The 27,436-nt window shown below is 39.1% G+C and overlaps 2 protein-coding genes across 3 annotated transcripts; both read right to left on the reverse strand.

Annotated features, from left to right (window-relative positions):
- Positions 1-531: 531 nt before the first annotated feature.
- On the reverse strand, positions 532-6,776 carry rgcc (regulator of cell cycle). 2 transcript variants are annotated; one of them, XM_044131421.1, is made up of 5 exons: positions 6,572-6,776; positions 6,269-6,442; positions 3,412-3,519; positions 2,497-2,559; positions 532-1,108 (listed from the first exon to the last, which is right to left on the reverse strand). In XM_044131421.1, the coding sequence occupies exons 1-5, from the start codon at positions 6,597-6,599 to the stop codon at positions 1,101-1,103; spliced, it is 381 nt and encodes a 126-aa protein (XP_043987356.1). In that variant the 5' UTR covers positions 6,600-6,776; the 3' UTR covers positions 532-1,100. The 2 variants fall into 2 exon arrangements, with proteins under 2 accessions (XP_043987356.1, XP_043987355.1); XM_044131420.1 differs by lacking the exon at positions 532-1,108 and having other exon boundaries at positions 2,486-2,559; positions 6,572-6,773.
- Positions 6,777-8,580: 1,804 nt separating this feature from the next.
- Positions 8,581-26,599, reverse strand: f5 (coagulation factor V). Its single transcript, XM_044131418.1, has 25 exons — positions 26,371-26,599; positions 24,715-24,797; positions 23,576-23,698; positions 21,694-21,906; positions 21,444-21,605; positions 20,223-20,444; positions 19,972-20,137; positions 18,869-19,049; positions 18,586-18,682; positions 18,288-18,493; positions 17,456-17,603; positions 17,044-17,256; positions 14,731-16,945; positions 14,453-14,621; positions 13,667-13,903; positions 13,036-13,252; positions 12,709-12,888; positions 12,510-12,626; positions 11,584-11,655; positions 11,421-11,506; positions 10,809-10,964; positions 10,578-10,722; positions 9,461-9,612; positions 8,977-9,159; positions 8,581-8,867 (listed from the first exon to the last, which is right to left on the reverse strand). Exons 1-25 carry the CDS (start codon positions 26,529-26,531, stop codon positions 8,721-8,723), a joined length of 6,051 nt encoding a protein of 2,016 aa, XP_043987353.1. The 5' UTR covers positions 26,532-26,599; the 3' UTR covers positions 8,581-8,720.
- Positions 26,600-27,436: the final 837 nt, after the last annotated feature.

Raw genomic sequence — 27,436 nt, forward strand, 5'->3', positions numbered from 1 at the left:
CAATTTGGTTAATGGAAACAAAAAACCCCAACTCATTTTCATAAGTTTTTGTGGTACAATTATGTGAGTTTTTGTGGCCATAACCAAATTAGTGTTTAGTGTATCAGTGCTTACAGGAAGTCGTCCACTTTTTTACAAGCTCATTGTACAAGCTCAGTATAATATTTGATATGTTTATGGATCAGATAGATATTACTGTGAATGTCACAGCGCCACAGAACCTTTAAAACCAAAACGTCCCGTTAATATGAGTGACATCATCTGGAATTTTCCTTAAGAAAAAATCTCCAAGATTATTAGTGCCACAATATTAAACTCAGAATGATTGTTTGTCATGTAAAAGCTGTCATGGCAACAGTTTAAATAAAGAACTGGTTTTAAAAGCGCTTTAAAGTGACTCATTTCTAGAAATGTATGAGATTAGATGTTTAACTCATAGCTAATTTCCTTCCTGAAAAAAGAAACTTACTTCATCAGACTTTTTGACAGAGCAGACTGATGGCATGAATGCAAAATAAATACAAGGGTCTGGTGTTGCTATGTTAAGAATATTTTATATTTGAATATTTTCTCTGGCAGGTGTTAGCTGTATTAGATACAGACACTGCTCTCCAGTTTTCCCTCCAGTCAGTGTGAGTCTCATCTTGATCCGTCCAGGTTAGCACAAATAGAATCTGAAACATTATATACATACGATACAAAAATAGATTTCACGAAATGAATCATAAATCGACAGCAGGAAGCTTTATAAAATTACAAATATGTTTTTGTTACAAAAAGCTTTGTTTGTTTAAATAACTCTTCCAGCTCAAGTTTTGGATGAGAGTGGAGCCTGGAGTGTCCGTCAGGATGATGTTAGCGATCCAAACTCGTTTTAGTTCCAGTTCTACAGAAATCAGATTGAGAACGTCCCTGCAGCACATAGTCCAGAAAGTGTGTGTGGACCGGCTGCAGCAGCCTTCAGGGTTCTGCTGCTGTTCTCTCCAGCTGCATCCTGCTGGGCAGCTGACCAGGCGCGTTTTAACTGCTCAGCCAGGGTCCAGAAATCCACTCCCTCCCTCCGTCATGGCTACGCTCCGAGGTGACAGAGAGCTCCTGGGTCACATGCCTGAGGACAGACAGACAGACAGACAGAGAGACACGATCAGGATCTGAGTCGCCGGATCTATTCTCAGAGCGGTAGGCGCTTGATTTAATAGGCTGGACGTCGTAAAGCCGTCATTCTCTGAAGTCAATAAAAATTCATACATTCGTGAAAAAAGTAATTACAGGATCAATATCGAAATATGCAGTATCGCATACCTCTAATGTTTACTGACTGGAAGGATGGACAGATTTTCCTGAATGTCCTGTCTGTCCCCCTCTCTGTTTTAACACAATGATATGATTCCATATCCTCACATGTGATTGGCCACAAGGCTGCCATGCTACCAATCACAAAAAAGTTCTGCAGTGAGCAGGGCAGAGCCACTGAGAGTGAGAGCTGAGCAGTGAAAGGAAAACAAGGTTTTACTCTTTGACCTAAATCTGATATTTTGGAACAGCATTTTCATTATTAGAATAAATATGAATACATTTGTGATTCAAATGAGAATTGTGGTAATCATGCTAATTTCACATGTTGGCTCTGTGATCAAGATGCCAACGTTTGGACCTAATAGTGAGATCTTGCTGAAATGCAGACTGCGTACTCCTATTATTAATAATTCAGAATGGATCAGGAGTAAAAGGCTGTTTGAGTTTCTCTATAGTTCCATATATTAAGTTGGCATCCACTGTTGTTTTAAAATGACATTGTTGAAAGAACTGAACATATTTTTACATCTGCCAAAAAATGTAAAAGGCTAATTGTCTGTAATTTGTTTAGTAAAATGTTAAAAACATATGTTATAATTAATTTGTAGTTTCACTTTAAGATAGCTGTGCCTCATAAACTGATTTTACTGCAGTTATTATGTTTCAGTGCTGCAGAGAGAAACAGCTCTGCAACTGTTGTTTTATTTTAACATTAACATTTTGTTGGTAAAGCAGTTTAATATGTAACCTACTTAGAATGTTATAAAAAGTTTAATGATGTTAATTAGAGTTTATTAAAGAGAAAACAAAATTTTGAAATTTAATATTGCTAGGTCAGAGCTTTATAACCTTAGGGATACAAGATGGAGTTACATGTGCAAACAAAAGTAGAAAAAGATCCAGGAAGCTGAAGTTGTCGCTGCTTCCTGCTAATTTCACAACGCTAGCAGAAGAGTTTTCTTCACAGTCGGGTGACAAGGTGAAAGGCGACCCCTTGTCTGTGTCTGATGTAATCCAAGACGTCTGCACAGCATGCCCAAGGCCCTTCATAATCCTGACACATCATTGTGTCTTGGAAAGCAGAGTGTAGCACCTCCCGTGGCGCTCCGTGAGCGGTCGTTAGCATAGCTGACACGCAACTGAACGCGCAGCGGGCGCCGCGGCTTAATCACACTGGTTCTGACAGACTTCAACACTCACTCTCTAATGTCCGGTCCAGGTCGGCGATGAAGTCCTCCAGTTCTTTGGTGTCACCCAGTTTGGCTGTGAAGGGCGGGACAGAAAGATGTGTGGCGTTAAATGATGCTCCATTTATTTTCTGTGTGATTCATTACAGTGATGTTTATTTGATTGTAGAGCTTCTGAAATGTTCTAAAGTGCCTTAGATTTGGATTTCTCTGGGTTTAATGAAGGAATATATGGAAGAATGAGAGTTGGCCAAACAAAAACCAAGGCATAAAATAACTTTTGGCTCACAAGTAAATATGTATTAAATTATTTTAATATAATATCTCCACTACTTTTGCTTTTTTTACACTAAATTTAACATTTTTTCAACATGGTATTTCAATTAATGTTAAATATTAAAATTAATGCAACAATTCAGCCTTTAATAGTTTTCTTTTGTTTGTTTTTGACTTGTTTATCTGTGTGCACAGGCTAAGAAAAATATGAAAATAGTAATATCTTGTCTTCTCTTCTAAACACATAAAACGGTGAATTTACAAGCTGGGAGTTTATTTCTATTAAAAGACAGTTGTTCCTCCACACTGTTGCCCTGTTCTGCTGCATTTTAACTAGGGGTGTCCTGATACATTATTTTTAACTTCTGATGCAATATCGCAGCTTTGAGTACTGGATGATGCCGATATTGACCCAATGCAACATCAGCATATATCATAAATGACTTTATGACGTAAAGTGAAATTTTACGTCATATAGATACGTAGATATAAGAAAAAAACTTTTTAAAAACCAACTAAAAGCACTAATTCTCCTGTGAATTTTGCATTTTGAACTTGCTGATTCTTCCTTTTAATTCCTCTTTAAATCTTTGACATGTTTCTCCTTCCATAGAACCAGAGAGGGGAACAGTATTAGAGGTGCTGAGCTCACGTTTGGGTGACATCAGAGGTGGGGAGGTTGTTGCGGGGGAGTGGGCGGTGGGGGAGTTCAGCCGCTCATCACTGAAGCTGAAGCTGTTTCTGTTGAACGAATCGGCACCTGTCAGGAAGACAAAAGACACACAGATTAATGTGACACCGACACGGCCGACTCTGATCTGTGTCAGAAGAGCAGCTTCGCTTCAGTCTGCATTCTCCGTTAATAACAGCCTTTTTCTACGGCCTGTCATCTACGTGTAGAGTGTACACGTGGTCGGATCTTTTCCACAAAAATACAGAATTTTTTTTTTTTTTTATGACAGAAAATCTGCAAAAGAAGATCTGTTTAACTGTTTGTTTGCTCTGCTGTTTGCCCCGTTTACAAGTATATACAAGTATAGGCCTGAGTAGCTATGAGAGACCTGTATTCAATAAAATGAACTGATTTATTGCTTATTGCGACAGGACTATCGATAAGTCAAAGTGAACTTGCCTCGTTGCCATTCCTCCCCAGCTGTAAGTAAGAAGAGAAGACAAGGCAGAACTCTGCGCTCCAGTCTGCAGCTTAACAGCGAGTCAGATGTCAAGCACCTACTTACTCCCCACTTTGACCCGCTCCCAGCAGGAGAGAGGGGTCACCACACACACACACACACATGCATATACACACTCTCGTAAAATGGGAGTTAGCATCAGTGTTTGACTTGAACTCTCCAGGCACCCCTCATATTCATCTCTGCATCGCTTCCGTCTTCAGTCGTTCGTTTTCACTGACACATCAACACGTCGGGGGGAAGCAATGGGTGGGTTCTCTTCATTCATCTGCCCCTTCATCTGCAGATCCATCCATCAGGCAGCGAGACAATAGGTCCTCCTTACACTGGACAGCTCTCTCTTCATTAGACTGCCCTGGAGGGGACAGGCATCTGATCCCATGAGAAAATCCTGAGGCTCTTTAGCTCCAAAAAAACCCAAAAAACGAGCTCAGACACCTTCCTCCTGAGCCTGTACCGCATAAAAACTACCACCTCGTAAAGATGCTTTTTTATTTTAATGTATTAAAACAATGTAAACTGTATGTGATAGATATATGTGTACAGCCACTTATACTAACCATAGTCCAAGTTTGAAATTAATTTAAGTACCATGAAATGCTAAAAACACAACATGAGTTGTGCGCTGCGCTGCTTTCAGGAGTGCAGTAAAACTGGAGACGATAGTCTGAACTAGAGGGAGAGAAAAGGTGAAAGACGGGTTTACCTACTGGTGAACACTTTTTTAGTTCAAGCCTATGAAAACAACCCTAATGTAAACGTGGGTTGCATTTCAACAACAGTAATGCCACGCATGATTAAGTTAATCATGCGTGATGTTTCAGACCCGTTTTGAACAGCAGGCCATAGCTTAATGTCAAGTAGGTTATCCGTTGAGACTAGATTAAATTCTCACCACCACCGTTTCAAAAAATCCCTGATCATGAATATCCCGAAGCCATAAGTCTTTTTTTCAAACCTTTCATTGGAAGTCTAACCTACTTGTACATGTGTGTGTGTGGGGGGGGAAGCATTTCCACATATGCAGGGCTGGAGGATACTTTTCTCTGTGTGTCAGCATTTGACTCTGACCCAGCTGAGTATCTGGAGCCAGCTCCACAGCTGGGGTAGACAGGGTTTTTTTTAAACCACTCTATGGTCGAGTAATATATGAATATGTGACAGCTGTGCCCAAATTATACTACGGTGGATCTAATCTTTACTCAGATTTGAGGGGGGGGGGGGGGAAACTTCCACTGCTGTTTGTTGAACGGCAGAGTGGGCCAAGATGAAAGCTAACCAAGCTAAGAGCAGTCCAGCAGGGGGCACCAGAGAGATAGATTCTTCATATCTGTTACATTTTAACCTACTTTTACATTTACTCCAAATTTAGAACATCTTATCCAGTAATTTTTAAATTAGAATTGTGTTTAGAATTTAAAGTAAGTAACTAATAGCTTCATTATGTATGTTAACAATCACAAAGCAATAGGTTTGTGGTGAAAAGACGTCCAAAAATCTCACAGTCCAACGAGAATCAATAATCAGAGGAATGGAGAAGTGTAGCATTAATTTATGAAATATGTATATAACTAATATTTTATTTTTGAAAAACCACATATAATTATTTAGTAATGTATTGGCAGATGATTTATTTAATCTGTTGGCCCCACCAATCAGAGTTCAGTGGGCGGGGCTACAGTTTCAGTTACTTCATGGTGCACTGGAGCAAATGAGCTACAACATAACTGTCGAAAGATCATCTTAACACATATTACAGGAAAAATTTTATATTATATTCTTTAGATGCTGTAATTTAATAATGCTAATGATAAATGGCTTATATTTTATGAACAATAAATTATCCTAATGCACTTATATTTCACTGAAATATAAGTGCATTAGACTGTTTTATTTTTATGACCACACGTTTGCATGATTTATGTATTGCATTCTGATTGATCTGACAGCATGCAGTGTTATTTACTAAATAATATGACGTTCCTGGTCATATTCTGTCATACGGTGAGTTTGAACAACTTATTATTGGCTTATTAATTACACACATCTTAAATTGCAACATATGCAGCCAAGGACGTTCAATTTAAAAACCATGGAAGTGATTTTTCACTTACAAAGAAATCCCATAAGAAAAAAAAAGATTCAGCCTTTGAAGCCATAAAACCAGAGGCTGGTTCTGTTCAAAGAGTTATTGTGAATTTAAACCCACAAATTCTGGCTGGCAAGCTTCTATTTAGGTGATTCGGTCAGTGACGTGAAGATAGAAAAGGCCATATGGAAAGAAAAGCCGCTCAGGGAGGAAGAGGTAACACTCACTGTCGGTGTCGCTGATGCCGCTGTCGCTGACGCTCGCGCTGCTCCTCCTCTTCACCGTCTTCAGGTGCTCGTCGTACCTGAAGTGTCGCTTCTCCACGGGCGACGTGAAGTCTTCTATGACCGCGTCGAACTCGCACAGGACGTCGCTCAGGTCCTCCTCCTTGACGAACTTCCCTGCAAAACGGAGGAGGCAGCAGCTGTCACTTCTACAGTTTAGGTAATTATTATACATGAAACCCTCCGACCAGGTGGCAGAGGAGCTAGAGGTAGTAGAATGGTAATAAATCATAAAAATATACGTACCTGGAGTCTTCAGTTTCGGGGACTTCATGATGCCACCAGTCGGGTTTTAGAATATCCGGAAACGTCCTAAAAATGTCCGTATAATAAAATATCCCAGTCTGTCCCAGCGAGGAACGGTGAAGTCCTGATGCTCTGCAAGTATAACCCCTCAAGCCGAGGACTGGCGTTTTTAAACGAGCCCGGCTCGAAGGGGGCGGCGCGTGTGTGTCTGAGTGTTCATGTTGGCGCGCGTGACTAATAAAACTTTTCCCGGTTAAACTACACCGCCTCCCTGTGCCTCCCCCTCCCTCCACCCTCAAAAAAATGTTTGTAAACAACCGTGGTGTTAGCCGCCAAGAGGAGCAGTAATGCCCATGTTTTTCTGATGAGGATCCAGTTGCTGTGTCACCAGGCAGACCATAATACCCAGTGACCACACGGATATACAAGAACCAGCATCATCTTCAGTCATATCTGGGGGTTATTACGGGATCAGGTGCTAATATCAAATATTATAACCTGCTATTATTATCCTAAGTCGATATGCCTGGCGTGAAATAAAGGTAATAGAGCCTTGGAAAAACGAAGTACACTCCTGCTGACTCCATCTAAGGGAGAAAGTAGCAGCCATGTAAAAACATCCTAATTTTTAAGTTGTTTTGAAATATAAATACAAAAATGAGAATCTATTTAACGGTTTTAATTGCTAGGATTAGATAAAGTGGGTGGTTTCCTCAAACTAGTTGTTAGCCTTCCACCACGTGGAAAGCATAAAACAGTTTTCTCAGACAAACATCTCCTAAGTTTTGCCTTTTTTGCAGAGTTCGTGGCTTCATTATCTCAGAACTTAATTGAGACAAGTTCATATACCTGGCGGAATGTTCTGGCCAAATCTGTGAGCAAAACCAAGCTTATGCTGCCATCTGCTGGCAGAACATTAAAGCTGACAAGACCAGCAACTAAAGACCAACTTCCGAACCAAACCTGAAAGGTTTAGACACAACTTCGAAGTCGAATAGTTTAAATCGATATTAGTCGAAGACTGAGGTGAAATTCTGGACGCACTTAAATCCAATGGACAGGTGTAAAAACTTTTCTGAGACCACTACTCAGTTTACAAACTAGTCATAATGTCTTCCGAGTTTGTTTTCATCCCTAATTCTTCTAATCAGTTAGTCAGTGGAAATACTACTGCTATTACTCAGAGATTACTTGGTTATTTCTTAAGATGCCAAACGCGTTGCGCTCCATGTTCAGGGCTTATTCGAGTCTCACTTGGATTAATCAGTGAAGTTGACACTAAAAACACAAAGCCAGGAATCATATTTATTAAAACATAATAAATTACACATCTACTTACATATATACATTACTTCCGTTCCATTTCCTTTTGTATTTGTAAGCCTAAAATGTAGGCTAATGTAAGCCTAAAAATGTATATATAGTCACACAAAAAAGCTGTGTCTAATTTGTGTTATAGCTCACGAGGGAAGATGACGTAACAGTTATACTGACATCTTGTGGTCAGGAGAGAGTTTGCAAATAACTTTCAGTCAAGTTTTCTAACGAGAAATGATATAGAAATTGGTTAAATAAAATGCAAATTATAAAAATATTTTGAAAAAGTTGTATCTGTTGTCACATGTTTCTATTGGATTTTTGCTTCTCTTTTTCTTTTTATTTGAAGAAGTTAGTTTGTGGATTATTTGTTTTTACATTATGGTCATCCGGTTGATCAGATCTATAAATGCTGAACTACTTTACCAAACAGTACACTTTTCTTCTGGTTACTTATTTTACAGAAAATACTTTAACATAGTGTTGAAAGATGTTCTGCACACATGTATATTACATTTACCCTGTTACATCTGGGAAGATTAACTATTTTTTTTAACAAACTTTTTTCTTATTTCACTGCAACAAATACATTTCAAATTAAATGCTGGATCCAGATGCAAATAAATATAAAAAATATTTTTATTTTCAATCTTATGATCTGATGATGACAAACAACTTGGTGTTGGTATGAGATCTCAATAAATTACGTTAATGTTTCTGGTTGTAAAGGGACAAAACTGTAACATGTTCCAGGGTTGGTAATAATTCTGCATGTCTGCCTCTACATCCTAAACATTTATTTAGTGTCTCCCTGTGTTTTCACAAGCACGTTTCACTCAAAGTCGCAGCCGAGAAGCTCTATTCTCATGGTGATGGAGTTCCACCATCTTTTGGGGACGACTCGGATAAAGCGAGTGAAGATGGGAGGATAGATGTAGTTCTTCACGTAGTCGTTGTTGTTTGTGTTTCCGTCAAACATCTAGATGTGTGTGTGTGAGAGAGAGAGCAAGAGAGAGAGAGAAGGTCTTTCAACATCAAGGAAAGCTTCAGTCCGAGAAAACATACCTGCGCTCTTTACATCGACTCACCTTTACAGTTACATCATCATCGTCCATGTAGTAAGTCCAGTGTATCCCATTGTCACTGTACTGCAGGGCATACTTCATGACGTACATCTCCTTCGTCATAGACTTGGCTCCCTGTGTTGTGATGCCTGTGATCTTCTTAATGCGAGGCAGTTCCACCTGGAGCCACTGGTTCATGTCACTGTGCTGAGTAAAACATAGCACAGGGTCACTTCGAGAAATATTTGAGATATTTTCCAAGGCATTACCCATTTTATGTCTACTCGGAATTAGAAACATTTTTATTGGAAGGTTTTCCATTTTGTCACATGACAACAAGTGATTTCAATGGATTTTATTGGGATTTTATATAAAAGACCAACATGAAGAAGTGTATAAGTTTGAAGTGGAAGGAAAACAACAGATGTTTGTCAAAATTCATTACTAGTGATCAAATAAAATCACATAAAATTCCTCCAGAACTGAAATATCTCCAGTGATTTATTACCTTAGCTCTCCATGCGTTGATGGAGCCCTGCTTGTTGAGGCGACCGAGAGAGGCTTTCCAGAGTCCCCCGAACCAGCTGGATTCCTCAGAGCTGGCTGTGATGTGTCTGTCCTCTATCAGCCCACTCTCCATCCCCAAAGGCACGGAGCAGCCTGAACGCAGACAGGCATAACTTTTCAATGCTTTAGCCATTAGGTTAGCATGTAGCTGGTCGTGGAGTTCAAGGGGAGGTCAACTATTGATTACCTTTGTTTTTTCTTTCTTTCTGTTTTTTTTTTCCTTTTGAATTGCACAAAGTAGCTTGCGCTGAATCAAGCTTTTTTGAAAAGTGATGTGCATATATATTTCACAAAGGTGTATTGATCCTCAACAATCTTTAGGAAATATAAAACTTTATACCAGTAGAATGTGCTCCTTACTTTGTAAAAGCCCTGGAGCTACAATAAAACCAAGGAGAGCTTCACCTACAGTCATAGTGATTTGATTGGAGCTTTTGTCCAACGATCTGGATTCAGTGTAATTATTGCTGTAACTGCAGAGCAGTGAAGCTAATGCTGTGTGATGATAAGCAGAACCAACTTTTCTTCATATTTACCTGAACCCTAACATGCCTAGCTCAGATATGATGTCGATAGTTGTGATATAAAACACTCCAATTAGGCATTACATTATGACTACTGAAAAGTAAAACAAGTAACACTTGTCTTTTCATCATGGGACCTGTTCTGAGTGGCACAAACCAGAGAGGAAGTCATTGTTTTGTTTTGTTTTTTTGTCCACAAAAAACTACACGCAGGAAAAATGAGCAAGTGTAGGTTTAACAAAGATCTGATTGTGATGGGTTGAATCACAATCTTCAACACGACCCTCTTTGTTGGGTGTTCCTGTTCCTGGTCTACAGTTGTGGATGTCTTATCAAAAGTCGTCCAAGAAAAGAACAGTGAACAGGCGACAGGGCCTGTTTTGACATTGTAGGCGTTGGACATGTTAAGCCACCAAAATAAGAAAAAGATTTGGGTTCCTGAGTCCAACTGGTGGACATTACACCAAACACACAGCAAACCAAACTAGTATCTCTGACTTTTGTCCACATTAACTTGCTAAGCAAAAGTTTTACCATCAAGCTCACAGCCATAGAACTCCATGCGGATTGTTGCTGCATTATTCCAGGTGATGGGGTGGAGCCTAATGAACCGTCCAATCAAAGGAGGAAAGAAGGTGTTTTTCTTTGTCTGAGAGGCTTCCTCGTTTCCTTGAAACGTCTGAGTACACCAGGACAAACACGGGGGCATAAATAAGTGATCATGCGTGTGTTCATTCTGAAAGTAAATGATTCAAACTTTCCTACCTTCCAGAATTCTCTGCCGCTGCCTTTGTAAAAGATCCATTTGCGGCGGTCGTTGCTGTATGAGATGGAGAAATTTGTGGCATACTGGGGCTGGAATAACTGCCAGGCTCCTTGTGTGGCCACCTGGCTGATCACAACTGGCCGCTTGAAGTCCACCTTATAGCGGAGGTCCACAGGTAATAGAATAAGTATACTGAGTCCTTTCTTTTTGTACTTAAAAGCAAGATATTCCTAGTTCCTATTTGGAAAAGCAACAGGAATGCTCCCTGAACTCTGGAAAAGCTGAGCTAGCTGAGAAATCCAGATTTTTGTATCCATAAGAATGTTTTTCTGACAGTTTTTTTTTTTTATCTCATTAAAAAAATTATATAAAAATTTTAAGTAAAAGTAAAATACATATCTTTGGATGTGTTCCTTTTGTGTTTAAATACAAAAAAAATTGCCTGAAGAATATTGTTATTAGCTTGTATTGCTAATAGTAGTTAGCACCAAGGCAAATCCCACCTTTCAGAAAGTCTTCCCTGTTTAGTTCCAGGTTCTGACTTCCAAAACAAAATGAATACGGCACAAACAGAACGAAAACATATAGACTGAAAAATATAGGACTCTTACCTGAATCCAGTCACCTTTCTTGTCCGTGCTCCATGCATTGTATTTACCCTGGTTATTTAGCCTGGCAAGATGGGGCACCCAGTATCCTTAATATGTGGACAGATATTTTTATTCATATTTTTAAAGTGGCTGGCTACTAGAATATCATCAGGGGTCTGACTACCTCTTGAGTTGCTGGCTGTGATCTGGTCATCTTTCACGCTGCCCGACTCAAGACCCATGGGATGGTAGCAATCTTAAATATAACAAAATATCATGGCTAAAATACAACACATCAGTGTAAGACAATTGGTTAAGAAAAAAATAAGTTCTTCAACACCAAAAGTTGTTTTTGGATTGACTGTATTTAAAAGATGAACAATTTCTTTGCTAAATTTACAACTAATAAGCACCTTTGTCAAAAATGTGTGAAAAAACCCCCCAGTTCAAATAAATTTGTCTTTTTTTTCCCAAAAGCATAATAACACTTCTTCCTTTTCTTTAAAAAAAAAAAGAAATATAGCTTTTGAATTTAAACATAACTCATATGAGGAATAATTATGTTTAACAAAAGGAATCGATCAAAATTCAACAGTTTATCAAAAACACATTTAAAGCTGCGGTCTATAACTTTAAAAAAAGCATGGTTTTTACATATTTGATAAAACTGTCATCGTCATGACACTGTAACATAACAGATAATCTGTCAAAAAATAATTCCTTTGCCTTCTCCCTATGGACCTGCTGTCATCTACACAAACACACAGCTCCGTCAGAAACAACCAATCGCTGCCAGGAGGAGGGTATTACTGCTGTCTATCACCCTTGTGTATGAGCAGGTACAAATAAAAAATTCTAAATATAATTCTTTTTACATTTTCCTATTTAAAAATATAGAACGTTTTAAATTCTATATTTAAAAAAACAAAATTTATACTTTGAATTTCAACTATTTTGATCTGTGAGTGAAAAACGTTGTACGTATTTTTACCAGCAAGAATAATAATTATGTGGGTCATTCTACCCAAAATGTAAACTACTTGTCATTGCCAGTTTTCCAGGCTCATAAAAATAAATTTACAACATACGACTATGCAAAGCTGTATTCACCATTATCTAGAACCAGGAAGAGCGTCTGCATCCCCTTCTTTTGGTTTAGACCAACTTCCGTCTCCAGCTGCCACAGCCCAGGCTTGGATGGATACATCTCCAGAGATGCAAAGCTCCCTGCAAAAAACCAACAATGTGTTACAAACACAACATGGATGTTCTTTACATGAGCAGGTAGAGGAGCTGATCTGTTTCTCACCAGGCAGCAGGGGAAACACAGCCTGCCTGTAGCGCTTGGTTTTAACGTATTGGAACGTCTGCCCATGAAAGTAAACGCTGTGAACGTCTTTGGGAGAACCCATGTTGATCAGGTTCCACCGCACAAGCTGTTTGGTGTACATCCTCAGACCCTTAAGACTATATATTATTCCATTGATGGCTACATAAAAAAAAAACAAAAAAACAGACAAAGCAGAGAATTGGTTCCTCCAGGCTCTAAAATATCTTTTAACCATCTTGTCATATCATCCTCTTCTGAAATGAATTGATACGGTTTGAACAAGACAAAAAGGTCATGGATTGTTACAGTGGAACTTGAGGTTCTCCATGTCGTAGTCATCCCAAACTCGTTTTCGGTACTTTCTTTGCATAACTTCCTGGTTTTTATTATAGTACCAGCTCTGTGACTCATCGAAGGTCATGAAAAGCAGCACAAACTCCCTCGTGTTGAGTGGCTTGTTCTTCAGAGTTCCCTCTCGACACACCAGCAAAGGACCAATTAAGCCGGAGTGAATGTCCTTCTCCTGCAAGAAATGTTTTAGAAATACATTATTTATACAGTGTGTTGCAAAGTCTGCGTACCTCTTGAACTTTTCCTTATTTTTCGACGGTGCAACTATCCAGCCACAAACCACAATGTTTTCTATTGGAATTTTGTGAGTTAGAAATATTATCGACTCGAATAATATTATAACATTGTTTTCCAAATGAAAATTTGATGAGCGCTCCATGGCACACACATCGCTACAACTGATCTGTTTTAGGCCTAAGAGTTTTGTCAGCAAACATTAGAGAACCAAGAAACACAGCAGACAGGTCAGGAAAAGCTATGAAGGGGTTTAAATCAGGCAAGAAGCTCTGCTTGTTTATCACTAGGTATGTAGGAGACATGACAAGACCGAGGAAGAAGATTCCTCTGGTAAACTGTAACTACTTACGGGATTAACACCAGAGTAGTACGCCCAGGTCCGACACTCAGACTCTTCCGGAGCTGGCCCAACCATAGGACTGATTTTCCATATGTATGTGTAGGTGGTGTTGGGTTGAACTTCGTTGTCATATTTATACCAGTGCTTGGAGTCGTCCTCGTAGGACAGACCCTCAAACTGCTTTGTATAGAAAACCCCATTGGGGTGTAGGGAGTATGGACGGTTGGCGTTGTTTTTGAACACAATCTATAAAACAAGAGACAATGATTGATTTTATCACAGAAAGGTCACAATCCAACACAGTAATTGTATGTTTGTTTACTCGGTTACAGCAAAAAGACAGTTTTCTTTGCTTAGCTATTAGTACAGTGGACCCCCACTTCTTTTTTTTCGGTGGAATGTAATTTCAAACTATGTGTATAAAATTCACCTATTCAATTTTTTCTTAGAATATATCTAAAATATTTGACAGAAAATGCTGCTTGGGAAGTTGAAATACTGAGGTGCAATGCTAGATGTCACGCCATTCGCTGATATTTGCAAAACAGGTAATCCATGTGTAACCCCCTTCATTTTTGTTAATGGGGATCGACTGCAACGCCAAGAGTAGCAATAAGGATGATTGCAGACGTTACCTTCTGCACTGTGCTCATTAATAAATATATTTTTTGTGTGTGCTTGAACTATTAAAATAAGCTATTATAAGCATTTTTAGAGGGAGTATAAAGTATATAAGTGAAAAAGCAGTCAAATGAAGAATAAAACTCAAAATCCTTCTGAGAACAGCTAACTTACCATGATGCTTTGTCCAACCTCAGCTTTGATAACAGGCCCAAGGATGCCTAGATGCTCATCCATCTCCCCGCGGACATCAGGAGTGCTGAAGCTCGCATCCAGGTAACCTCGGAAAACAACTTTGGTGAATTTGGTCTCTAGCATATTTTGCTGCGACTTATCGTGTCTCCTGAGGTAATAAAACAAACATCACATGAACTAAGTACTTTTTCTTTGGCATATTTAAATCTTCCCCTTCCCAAAATATGTGTCCTCCATTTTCTTATTTGTGAGCTTACCTCTGTCCATAACCAGCATAGTCCCATTCAACTTCTTCTGCAGCAATAAAGTATGTCTTGACATCAGGACCTGATAACTTTAAGTAGTATTTTGTAGTTTCATCCAGGTTGAGATTCTTAATGTCCTCATGGCTGCTGTAGGGGTCTTTGTACGACACATATTCATACTCATTTTGTGTCACATCTTCTTCATTCATATCAGGTTGCTCTGGTTCATTGCCAGGGACATACAGCTGATAGTCACTGAAATCAGGTCGAGGCAAAGCAATAACTATGGGGAAGTTAATCAACTCCTCTTCCTTGGTGACAAGCTGTGGTGAATTGGGCCTTGCCCCCCGGGGGGTGAGCCCTGGGTTAAATCCTCGTGGGGAAAACGGTAAGCCACTCCTGGCCTGAGGCTTGTAGACCTTCCTCCTCCTTGTTTTCATGCCTTCACCTTTTTTGGGTATTTGTCTGAGGTTCACTTTTTTGTACTTTTTGGGAGGTGGAGTTGTCCGTAGTGGTTCGTTCTCAAAGTATTTTTTCATGTGATCGGGAATCTCCTCAGGTACTGTGGAGTGAGTTCCATCATAAGTCCAGTTGTGGCCTTCTGGGCTCATTGAGACAGTTTTGATTGCCTCTGATTTGTTTTCTTTAACATAGATAATTATTTCCTCACTACTTTCTGAAGAACCGAGCTCCTCAGAACTCAGCAACTTCACAGAACCACCAGAAAGTGAATGGTTGGATGAACCTCTAGTCTCATTAGAGAAACTTTCCATCGAAGAAGTATTGGACAGCTCCCCAGGAAGAAGTCCTTTCTCGGAGTTCCTCCCCACTGAACTTGATTGGGAGATGTTCACTGTAGCGTTTTGTGATAGCTTATCTACATTTAAAAGATGTGTTGCATTCCCAAGGCTGGAGTTGGCAGAAACACTCACACCTTCAGTAGCATTTATTCGTAGTCCAAGCTCTTGCTGCGAAGTCATGTTTGAAGAGTTTCCCTCAGTGTTTCCTGTGGTTTCCACCAACTCAAGGCTGGTGAGGTTATCTTTGATCATGCTGCTGTTGTCAACTTCCTTGACATCAAGTCCTAAAAGGGACAGTGATTGGTTCAATCCAATGGGTGGCACATCAGTTGAAGTGTTATGGTCATCCTCAACTGTTGAAGTCTGTTGAAACCAGAGATTGTTTATTGGGTTGATGTCGGTGTCAGTTGCGTGCCCACTGTAAAGGAACACATCGCCCCGAGTGAGTTGCACCTCATTCTTATTGGGAAAGAATATGTCCATAGAGGTGTTGCTACTGCCAGATGGATTTGATTCTGTTCTTTTATCTTTGGTCTTTGTTGTTAATGGTGTAGTAATGTTAGTAGTGTCTTGTGATTGTACTGGCATGGTCTGATTGGTAGACTCTGGTTTCCGGGTAGGTTGACTGGCCCTCTGTAGTGCTCCCATGGTGACAGTGGGTTGTTTGGATAAAGTGGAAAGGTTGACACTGTCTGCAGAGGCTGTTGAACTTGTCGCATTGAGAAGCGCTGAACCTGTACCATTGAGAGCTGTTGAGTTCATTGTCCCAGCAACTGTAACACTAGCATTATTTGGACTGACAGCAACTATGGAAACCGTCCTGTTGGTGGTTGCTGTGCTTTGATTGCTCAGTGAATCACTGTCGCTGTTGAGAACAGTTGTGTCATTGTCAAGGAATGACTGAGTCCTATTCATCTGTACAGCTGTTGCATGTTTACTAATGCTGCTGTTGTGCAAATTACGTTCTGTAACATTTTGGTTGTCTACATATTTCCACTGAGTATCATTCATTGCAGTCTGATTTGAAAAGAACTCAGTTTTATTGTTTGTGTCCTTTACATTAGGAGTAGCATCGCCGACCATAGGAGCAACATCAATATCATCATAGTTAAATAAACTCAAGTCCAGTATCTCCACATCTGAGTAACTGGACTGGTTCCTCAGCGACCGTAGACCTAACTCATCCGCAAACATGTCCGTGTAGATATCGACCTCCACTGGTTTTGTGGGTACAGATTTTGATTTCTCCTTTTCTTTTTTGATATCTTCTAAAGTTTGGGGCTTCCACTGAGTAAATACATCAACTCCATTCATGTCATTCTCCTCATACTCATATTGGAGGTCACGGTAGCACTCAACATCTTGAAACTTCACACGCATTCCCTTTGTTGTTTCATGAGTATTCAATGATGCCAAAAGCCAGAAACCTGTTACGAGGCAAATACACATACAACTGTTTGGCAAACAAGTTTTCCAGATAAAACAAAGGAATTAAAAAAGTGACTTTGTAGTTGGCTGTTGTCACCTATGTTGTCCATGGTTATCTTTATGGTCTCTCCAGTCATTGGATAGAGGCTGAGAATGTCTTCAGTTCTGTGATTCAGCTCGAACGAATGGCCATAGAAAGTAGCTGTCTGAATGTAGTCCTGTGCTCCAATGCTGGACACATGCCAGGTTGGAACCTCACCATAGCAGAAGCCCAAATCAGGGCCACTCTCAAACACATATCCATTTATTGCTGTAAGTTGAAAGAAGATGGACATTAGTTGTCTGAGAAACAGCTGGAAGAAGTCCCTACAATTATAGAGTACATATTAATACAGATAAATATTACATTGGGTTAAAAGAGGTTTTGGATGATGACTTTATTTCCTTTTTATCATTACTGTTATCAAGACCGGTGCTGTTAACTGTATTGTGGTAGCAGTAAGACTCACTGTGCATGACATTGGACTTATAAAAGTCTGGATCGGCTTTGTTGACTTTGGATTGATCATAACAACGCCGAATGTTTTCGTCCAGATACCAGCTCTTGTTCTCATCAAAGACTGAAAACACAGCATGCTGTTCCTTGTCCGCTCTCAGCTGCAAAAACAAAGAGATTTTTTTTTTTAATTACTTCTTAGCTCATCTATGAATAACAAAGATGAGCTAAGAAGCTCACCACGCGGATTGTTTTTTTTTTTTCTGTTGAGTCTTAAGTTGAATATGTTAAAGGTCTTTTTTTCTGCACATCTTCCTTTAGATGACCTAACTCTGTGGAGAAGTATTCTTCAGTTGAAAAATCCAGTTGAACCAAAATTTTGATGATGATCCAGCTGCACCTGGACTTGGATTGTAACTATTTGTTCCTTAAAGCCCCAAGAACGTTTCTGTTGTAATTTGGAGCTAGAAAAATAAACCAAACACGAAATCGCATAACCTGACCAAAGTTATTATAGTTAACTAAAGCTAACAACAATAACTGAATACATTTTTTGAAAATGGTATCTTTTGTTGGGTATTCATTACCCAATGGATGCATATAACACTTTGACCTTTTTGAATTCTGCACCTAAAAATAAATAAAAGTACAAAACAATAAACCTACTGCGATAACTAAGAAAAACTAAACAAAAATTAAAGAATATTTAACTAATAATGAATAATAAAAAGTAGCCAACACACTCCAAAAACTGATTACAGCTAAATTAGACAAACAAAAAGTCACATTCACATAAATCTAAACTGTAATGAAAAACCCACAATGATCATAACCCTGGTCCTGACCTGTACATTCCTGACATCTAGGGATTGACTCTTGCAGATGAGCATGGATCCCATCAGGCCCGATGCAATGTCCCGCGGCGTGTCCACGGCGCTGTGATACATACGCGTCAGACATTGGGGATCTCCATCCAGAGGCTCGTTCTCCTCCAGAACCTTCCACACGTAAGTGTGCGTTTCACCTGGCCGAACGCCATGGGTCTGGTTTCCTGGTTGATTATGTCGCAAGCAACTTTGTCATTTCATGTATTTAAAATTTGTTATGTTTTGTTTGATGTCTTATTTGGGGAATAATATATACCTCCTTCTGGATAGTTGACTCCCTCCTCTGACTTTTCTACAGTCAGGCCGTGTGGGTAGATACTGTAAGGCCTCGAGGCCAAATTCTTAAAAACAATCTGGGAAAGAGGAAGAAAGTGCATGAAGCCATAATCTAATCTGCAAAAAATGATCACACAGTTCCTGCTATTCTGTTTAATATTGTACCAGCACCAAATTTAGGAATGTAAGTATTTGACGTTGGTGTTTATCTTTATACGTCCTACTTCCTAAGTTTAAGGTTTTCCGTTCTATTATAGTCTTACTGTGATGATGTCTCGGATTTGCGCTCTGATCACTGGACCCAAGATGCCCAGCTCATTCTTCCTGTGCTCATTTTCCACCTTTTCAGTGAATGATTCATTTTTGTACAGAGTGTACACAGCCTTCTTGTACTTTGCTCCAATTCGGCGTGCCGACTGTGTCAGGTACTGGAGCTTGAAGTCTCTAAACAGAGAGAAAACTCAAGTTTTAGTGCAGCTCTGAGATAGCGAGTTTTCATTTTTCATGCCTTTGTGGGGAATGATAACTGACCCCATTTATCCTCCTATAATAACACCAAGTCAACTTGAGTTTAAATCATAGGCCAGATTTAAACCAGATTGAAATACTGGGACATGACTTTAAGGGGGCAGTATTAGGTGTTTTCCAGCCACATAATATATTTTAGAACAAAATCAAGTTACTATGTTAACTTCAGTTGTGATAAAAAATAATATGTATCAAATATGACTTAAATAAGTCTGACTTCATAATTTAACACCTTGAAATTGGGCCTCTGTCTCTTTAAAAATTGCTGCTCTTTCTGAAAGTTTGCCTTCAGCAAGTCATCACGACATGGCTCCTCTATTAACCCTTTAACAAAGTTTTTACCAGCGTTATACTGAGAAGTAGCTCTTATAATGAGCTCAGCAGCTGTGCAGTTCCATCAGGTGTTTGCTAATGGCTGCTGGCTAGTCTGAAGGAGCTGAGTGGGGGAGTTGCGGGGGAAGGCTGCTCTGTGAGGCAGAAGCTCGAAAGCTTGGAAACTGCAGCTGCGTCTCAATGGCGGCGCTCGGTGCGCCCATGTGATTTGCACAGCTGAATGGTTGCCATGGACATTAAATGATTCTCAAACATGCATGAAAGAATGAAGGTAACACCACACGTGTGTTTTTGATAACATTAGAAAATATGTAGAGCTCAAAAAAGTTGATTTTTCGTAATACTGCCCCTTTAAATACACCAGTGATGCTCAAAAGTCTTCCAATGTTGTGAAATAAATGAAGTTTTATTTAAATCCCGACGCACTGATGTGAAAGTCCAGTTGTCGGTGATAATAGTCAAAAGCAGCTGTTGGCAATCTATACGTCAAAATAAAGTTGCTCACTGATCAATGTGTTTGTTGTTGTCCTTTGAATAGTCCCAGACTATTTCTTCCGCAGCAATATAATATTTCCACTCCCTGCTTTGTCGTTGCTGTAAGACTGTCATCCTTCTCACGGGTTCCTTAAACTCTTCACACTTCGTCACGTCCACGAAGCCGTGCATGCCAGCTGCAAACCGATCAGACACATTCGAGTCGTTCCGGCGGGAAAGCAAATGGAGACTCTGTTGGTTTAAATGCTCAGTTCCACCCACCTTCCATGTGCTTGGTGGTGAAGGAGGAGAGCAGCCAGCGACCGGCGTAGGCAGAAACCAGGCTGGCGGTGGTGGAGGAGCCGCTGATCAGCCCCACTGACGACACTTTGTGGCCGCTGTGCGTCAGGACCTGGCCGTTCATGTGAACTGAGAAGACCTCGGGCTCTGAGCTCATGCCCACCAGGTGAAGGCTCACAGGGGCGTGGGCACATATACTTACAGCTTGGAGCAGAAATATAAAAGTTTTAATTAGAATTGAGGCAATAAAAGACATTTTTCACTCATTGAACAACAGATTGTGGCAGTTCTAAATTTCATAAATATCATCAACATTACACTACGGTATATCTGTCTTTGCATTATGCTGTGACAGTGTGGTCTGAGACATATTTTGTGAAAACAATTGAGCACCTCTGTGAATTGTTTCTCCACCATTAGCACATATAGCAGCAAGTACATCAGGGTGATTGACAGCGGTAAGACCCTCCTCCTGGCTCTGATAGGTTGTTTTTGATCGGGAGCTGAGTATTTCTTCAAACGACAGTAGTAGCTCAGGGAAGAGATCAATTTTTTCACAAATTACCTGTCTCATAACATACTGTCGGGACATGATTAAGCTTTTTTTTTTTTAAGTTTGGCACTTTAAAGTAAATAACACTCAGCTACTGCCTTTTTAAGCTAGCACTGTACACTTTAGCATACTTTTGTCTACCAGCTGAGTCAGGCTGCTACAGAATGACATTAGTGTCTCAACTCAGGGATGAGAAAAACTCTATAGAGGTGCACTAGAGCTGTACAGGTAAATACAGGACCAGCATAGCCAATACCGACACTTTTTATTACTTCAGTTTGATATATCGACATATGTTTCTGTGATTTTTCCTTTGAATTATTCTGTTAAAACATAGGATAGAATTTGGACAACATTTATAAGTGCCTATTAAAATTCTTTAGCAACATATTGACATGATAAAAAGAAACAATAGTAAAACAAAGTGCAAAAACTAAAACTAAAAATCTGTTTTGAGGGAGAGCTGTACAAAAATCAAATACAATTTCAAGAGGGAATCTGAAACCAATGTATCAGTGTTAGTTGCTTCGTTACAATCAATCCAATATTGATATCAACTTCAACATTTTGGATCAGTTCTCAATATATAGCAAATATAAGAAGCCTACACCCTCAACTCAAAAGTTACGATAATGACCCAATACACTGACCAGGCAAGGATCCCCGTGTGTATCCGTTGATGGTGTATTTGACGTGGTCGTCTGAAGAGTGTCCACTTGGAGTGTACAAACTTTCTTTCTCATCAAAGACCCCAAAGAGAAACACAAGCTCCTTGTGGAGGCCGTTCTGCTGTCCCGATTCGTCCAAGGTGCCTTTAATCAGAAGGAAGACCAAAGAGGCTTTAAATCCAATCTTTAATTCTCGTAAAAGCGAACAAAGTTATCAACACACAACACTGACCGGCCTTGCAGATGAGCAAAGCGCCGATGAGGCCAGAGTTGTAGTCCTGCACCACGTTTTGGTGGGAGATGTAGGTGTAGGTGAGACAGTCGGGATCATCGGGCAGCGGGGAAACCTCTGGCGTCACCTCCCAGGTGTAAACATGTTCACCATTAGGCTGCACGATGTCGTCCTCCTTTTCCTTCTGTGACGTGTTGTCAAAGTAGTTGGCTCCTGTGGAAAAAAATAAGAACCTTTTCTTTCACTTACATGCTAATTTCTACGTTGAAGCTAGCTTTAGAGCTAGCTTAGCTAATTTAGAGTAAAGGTGAGGATTTCAAACCAGAGACGGACATGCAAACATGTTGTGTTTGGAGGAGTAATTTCACATCATTAAACTCCACCACAACCTGAATAGTTAGAAACTTTCCATGGCTGGGTTTGGATAAAACAAGCTAATGTCAAACTTCTGAATTACCCCTTATCTCAAAATACACTGTTCTGCTGAAGTAGCAACAGAATAGTTTTCCGTTGACATAAACCCTGCCCGATTAAAACCATGAACGGGATTTAAATACCATATTAGTATCTGCCAGTGAAACTACTATTTATTAATTTTATTTTTTACCAATACTAAGAAATGAATTGCTTGAAAGAATCTTCTATGTCTTACGTAGAAGTTAGTTTAGTTTTTTCCAAGTGTACAAACACATTTACACCAGAAACAAGCCAAAAATACTTGGTAATATTTTGTGTTTTTGGCCATATTTTTTTAACATGACAAAAACCTGGGATGTTAGAATTTTGAGGACCATTGGTATAAATATTTGCTCCTGTACAACATTGACTAAGTGTAGATCAGAGAAAATCTACAGTAAATTGAAACTTGTGAACCGAGCAGGCCTGTTTTATAAAATCCTTGCGGCTGTGTGTCATATCCTGCTCGGAAAAAAGAACGGTTATGAGTATGATGTTTATGTCTATGATGAGAGGATGAAAAGTCTTTATCCTTAACCTAAGTGGTCAGCAGTTAGATGAATAACATCTCTGTGGTGTTTAATTGCCTCAGTAGATTATTGACCAACCCTTAAATTCCTTAAAACAAATGAAGAGGAAATAAACTCCTTCCTGTAAACATTTCTTTAATTAACATTTCCTCTTTGGATTCATCTTAATCACAGAGGAATTAATTTGAAATTAAGCAGCATTTGTATTTCTTACATGTCTAAAATAAATAAATAAATAAAATAAAACAAAAATAACTTACAAGTCACTTTTGTTTAAGTCAATAATTACTTAATATTGATGAAAAAATCTTAGTTCTATTCGCACATGATGTCGCTCAATAACCTACCAATTATAAAGTGAAATAACAATCAAGTGAAATTAATAACATGTCTTGTTATTTCACTTTCATTGTCCAAGCAAAGCAACATATTTTTACTGTGTACGGTAAGTAAAATAATCTGCCCATTAAGTACTTTTTCCATCAATACTAAGGAACTCTTAACAATCTCCTATATCTTGCTGAAAAGTTTCTTGTAAGTTAGTTTTGTCTTATTTCCAGTGGACTAAGATATTTGTACTATAACCTAGACCACAAACACTTGGTAATATTTTGTGTTTTTGCATTGCAGACAGTGATTTCCAAAACCTTCAGGTCTTCTTCCTGTTGGTCTTCAGAACCGTCTGCCTTGATAACCTGCCTGTCCTGGTTAATATGTTAGAAGAAGACAAACAGTTTTGTTTGCTGTATTGGCCAACGCTGCGTGAGTGATGAAGGGTCTAACATCAGGGACTCCTGGAGCGACCCTAATCCAGTGCGTGGCGTTCAGGGGGACGCCACGCACTGGGAGACAGTTGGGAGACAATCTCTGTGTGTCTTGGTTAATGCCCAACTCACCCTCCGACTGCTTGCCGTAAGCCACTCCGTGTGGGTGGATGCTGTACGCGCCGTAAGCCATGTTTCTGAAAGTGACGACAATCGTCTCCCCCTCCTCGGCCCTCAGCGTGGGTCCCAGCAGACCTGCAGAGAGAGGGACAGGATCGAGGTTCTTTATTTGGATTTGTGTGCGAGCAGTTCTGGGATTTTGCGCAACGTGAAAACACACCGGGGGCATGTATGCTAACCCCTCTCATGTTTTCTGTTTTTCTTAAATATTTGACTGTGGTGGAACAGTCAAATATTAAAAGTGAGTTCTGTATTTTATTTTTTCATCATCATAGACCAGGACTCTGCAAGCTTTACAATCCAGAGAGCATTTTTTTGTCCTCAGTTCATTAACAAAAAACAGCTTAGACACATTTCCTATAATAACAAAATATTTTTTAAAAAGTAAGCCTGCAGAATGTCATTTTATTAAAAAGAAAAAGTTTTATATACATTTTTGAAAATGTCACCATGTTGTAACAGTTTAATCTGTGAAATAATTTGTGAAAAGATCGATCTCCTCCACCTCCTCCCTGAGCTGCTATTGCTGTTTGAAGTAATACACCGTTCCCAGTCCAAATCAACCAATCAGAGCCAGGAGGCGGGCCTTAATGCTGTCAATCTCATGAATGTGCTGCTAAATGTGCTACTGGTGGAGAAAGCACTCACCATTACAGGAAAACTGTTTATCCACCATCATCAGTGGCTAAGGTAGCTAGCCCTAACATTTGTGAGCGGCACGCACACGGCCATGATTGTCGGCGCTAAGAACCGCCTCCTGACTCTGATTAGTCGTTTCCAGTTAGAACTGGGTGAAGGCAGAGAAGCTGTCCTTTTTTCTTCTTTTTTTTTCATGTCATACTGTCATAATGTCACATCATAGTGACACTTTCAACAAAAATTGAAATATATATTATATTACAATTACACACTGCAGCTTTAAAAACTAAAAAATAATCTTTAAGTTTGTTTTTGGAAAATGTTCCCTGTCTGATATAAAAGAAATTGGATTAAAAAAAGAAAACATTTCTGCTGTGGGAATCGACTTTTGAGGCAGAGTTTCTACGTGATCAATGCCAGGCCATTCACTTGTTTACCTCCACCGCACTCACCTAACCAGGGCGGATGAGTCTTTGCCTGGCTGAAGTTTTCGTCATACTCCCGAAAAACCACTTTCTTATAGGTGGGATCCTGCCTGAGGAATGGTGGGAAAATACAAAACATCAATGAGCAAGCCAGCAGGAAGGGAATCTCCACGTCTAGTCATGGAAAAAACAAGCAACTCTACCTAAAAAGTACAGCAGGTGAGTTAGCATTTAGATGTGTGTGGTCAACACAGCCTGTGATGACTGTCATGTGACACCATATGCAAAATTACTGCCTGGGTTCACACAAATGAAGCATGTGTGTGATTTGATGAAACAGTCAGCGGCCTGCAGAATCACTTTTAGCTGAAATCTTAAAGATTGTGTGAAGATTTTGGTCAAACATCTCCACTTTTTCTGAAGCAATGTTGTTCAGGAAGCAAATTCAACGTTCCAGATGTAGGTTGCATTTCTGTGCTTTCCTTTTTTATTTAAATAACAACTTTCCTCTCACAATCATTTGAAATATTCAATACTTTCTTGTCTAATATACTATCCTGAATATCAACATATTATGTTTGACATGTATATTCTATGACAGTGGTGTCATAGTTTGACAGTAAAAATCCAGCAAGTAGATATTATTGGGTCTACAACATTTATGTACCTAGCACTTATTTAGCACAATAAGTGCATTTAGCACTTATGTACCAAATTATTACGTAGTAATAAATTTGGTCATTGCCAAATTACCACAATTTAATTAGAGGTCAGTTCCTCGTGGTAACAGGAAATTACACTTATATTGGTAATTTCAAGGCAATACTATCTTATTACACGGCTGAAGTTGGAAGTACTTCCTGAAACTAACTTTTTGCATACATAATTATATTGTATGTCTGATTTGCAATATACATAATGTATTATCTTCCTCTGGTAAGGAAGATAATACATTGTAATTGATTTGGCAAATCAATTACCAAACGATTTGTGAAACCGCAGAAATGTAAAACACACTACTTTATTTTTCTCTTTGTTTCTGGATCTGTTTGATACAAAATAACTTTTTTTTTTTTTATCAAAACGTAGAGGGTAACTGATGAGGTTGTTTAATACAATGGTGCATTAGGGCCACTGTAGATGGAAAAAAAATAGAAGTAAATTTCAGCCAAAAAATTCTGAAATTTTGGGAGGAGTCTCAAAAATTCTCAGGAAAAGAACAACTACATTTTAAATTGTGAAATGTTGACCATTTTGTATTAAAAATTTTGAGGGAAAACATTTTGGACATTTCTGCCTTCTAAAAGAAAAAAAGAGTTTCAAAGAAGTAAAAAAAAAAATAAAAAATTAGACTTTTGAAATTTTCAAATTTTTTTTCCTGAAAATTTTTGATATTTTTCAGAGGAAGTTTACTCCTCTCTATTTTTTCTACCTACAGTGGCCATAAAACTCTGCCATAATGTAAAGTTTGTTCCAAAAGAATTAAGACAAAAATTATTAAGACTGCTGAAAGAAGCAAAGACTAATTGAGCTGTTTCAGTAAAAAACCGAATAAACAGTTTATAGTTACTATAAACTATATTAACAGTTTTGTTAAGATTACACACTTAACACACAACTATTATCCAGACAAGCAAGCAAAGAAACACCATTCTTGCTGTTTCAGTTACATTTCTAGCCAACCTGTTTGCATCATTGGCAGAATAATTCCAGTTGATCTCCACAGCAGCGATGTAGTAGCGTCTCTCCCTGGATCTCTGCAGGTCCGCTTTAACAACCAGGGCTGCCAGGAGAACCAGGACAGGCAGGAGACGGTGAACTCCTATCCCAGGACAGAGCTTCATGTCTGGGATCAGTCCTCCAAGTGAAATGCTGTTCGGTTCCGCAAGTCTGTGGTCTAACAGAGAGCTGCGCTGTGTGTGTTATCTGTCACTGACACACACACACACACACACACACACACACACACACACTTCTGTTTCCAAACAGTATGTACCGGGGCAATGAACTGTGCCTCAGTGCAGTTTTTTTTTTCTTTCTTTCTCGGTCTTGTAATTGAAGTCATATGTCCTTTATCTTGAGTCATCCCTGAGGTTGTACCCAGTCCCATCTTTACTGAAAAAGTCTCATAGGAATAAGCGCTGAAGTATTTATCTGACCTCAGAATGTGCCTGGAAAGTCAGCCATGCAAAAATACACATGCTGTAAATCTAGACTGGGACATTTGGTGGAAACATGGAGCCAGAAAACACTCACGTGGATCGGTCTTCTGGGAAATAAACAACCATTTTAGCTCTGATTATGCCTATTCATACAAATAAATATGAAACATCTCTCAAAGTATGTTTTCCTCAACAACTAAGGCAGATCACTGCAAAATCACAAAATATTACTGAGTATTTCTGTAGTTTCTGGTGCAAATATCTTAGTACTCTTGAAATAAGACAAACCAATCTTATAAGTAACTTTTCAACAAGTCCTATGGGCTTCTTTTAAATCCTTAATATTGATGAAAAGGTACTACCGGTAGTTCCACTGGCAGATTGTATTATCTTGTTATAAGTGAAATAATCTGCTAGTGGAACTAATAAAACTGCTGAAAGTCTAAAATACACATTTAAAATCCATTCTTAATAAAAAAAAAAAGAAAAAAGAACGGTTTAGAAAAAAAACATGGTCGTCATTTGTTCAAATGAAAAAATTTAAACATTTAAATGAAAAGTGGAAAAGAATACAGCAACTGTGAATC

This window comes from Gambusia affinis, linkage group LG11, assembly GCF_019740435.1.
Source record: "Gambusia affinis linkage group LG11, SWU_Gaff_1.0, whole genome shotgun sequence".
In the NCBI taxonomy this organism is placed as follows: domain Eukaryota; kingdom Metazoa; phylum Chordata; class Actinopteri; order Cyprinodontiformes; family Poeciliidae; genus Gambusia; species Gambusia affinis.

Coding starts and splice junctions, on each gene's coding strand:
- rgcc (XM_044131420.1), bottom strand. CDS start 6,599: ATGAAGTCCCCGAAACTGAAGACTCCAG. Junction 3,520..6,268: donor CGGCATCAGCGACACCGACA/GTGAGTGTTACC, acceptor TCTTCCTGACAG/GTGCCGATTCGTTCAACAGA. Junction 2,560..3,411: donor ACCTCTGATGTCACCCAAAC/GTGAGCTCAGCA, acceptor CGCCCTTCACAG/CCAAACTGGGTGACACCAAA.
- f5 (XM_044131418.1), bottom strand. CDS start 26,531: ATGAAGCTCTGTCCTGGGATAGGAGTTCACCGTCTCCTGCCTGTCCTG. Junction 21,907..23,575: donor TTACGGCAAGCAGTCGGAGG/GTGAGTTGGGCA, acceptor TTTTTTCCACAG/GAGCCAACTACTTTGACAAC. Junction 11,507..11,583: donor CACAGCCAGCAACTCAAGAG/GTAGTCAGACCC, acceptor CCACATATTAAG/GATACTGGGTGCCCCATCTT.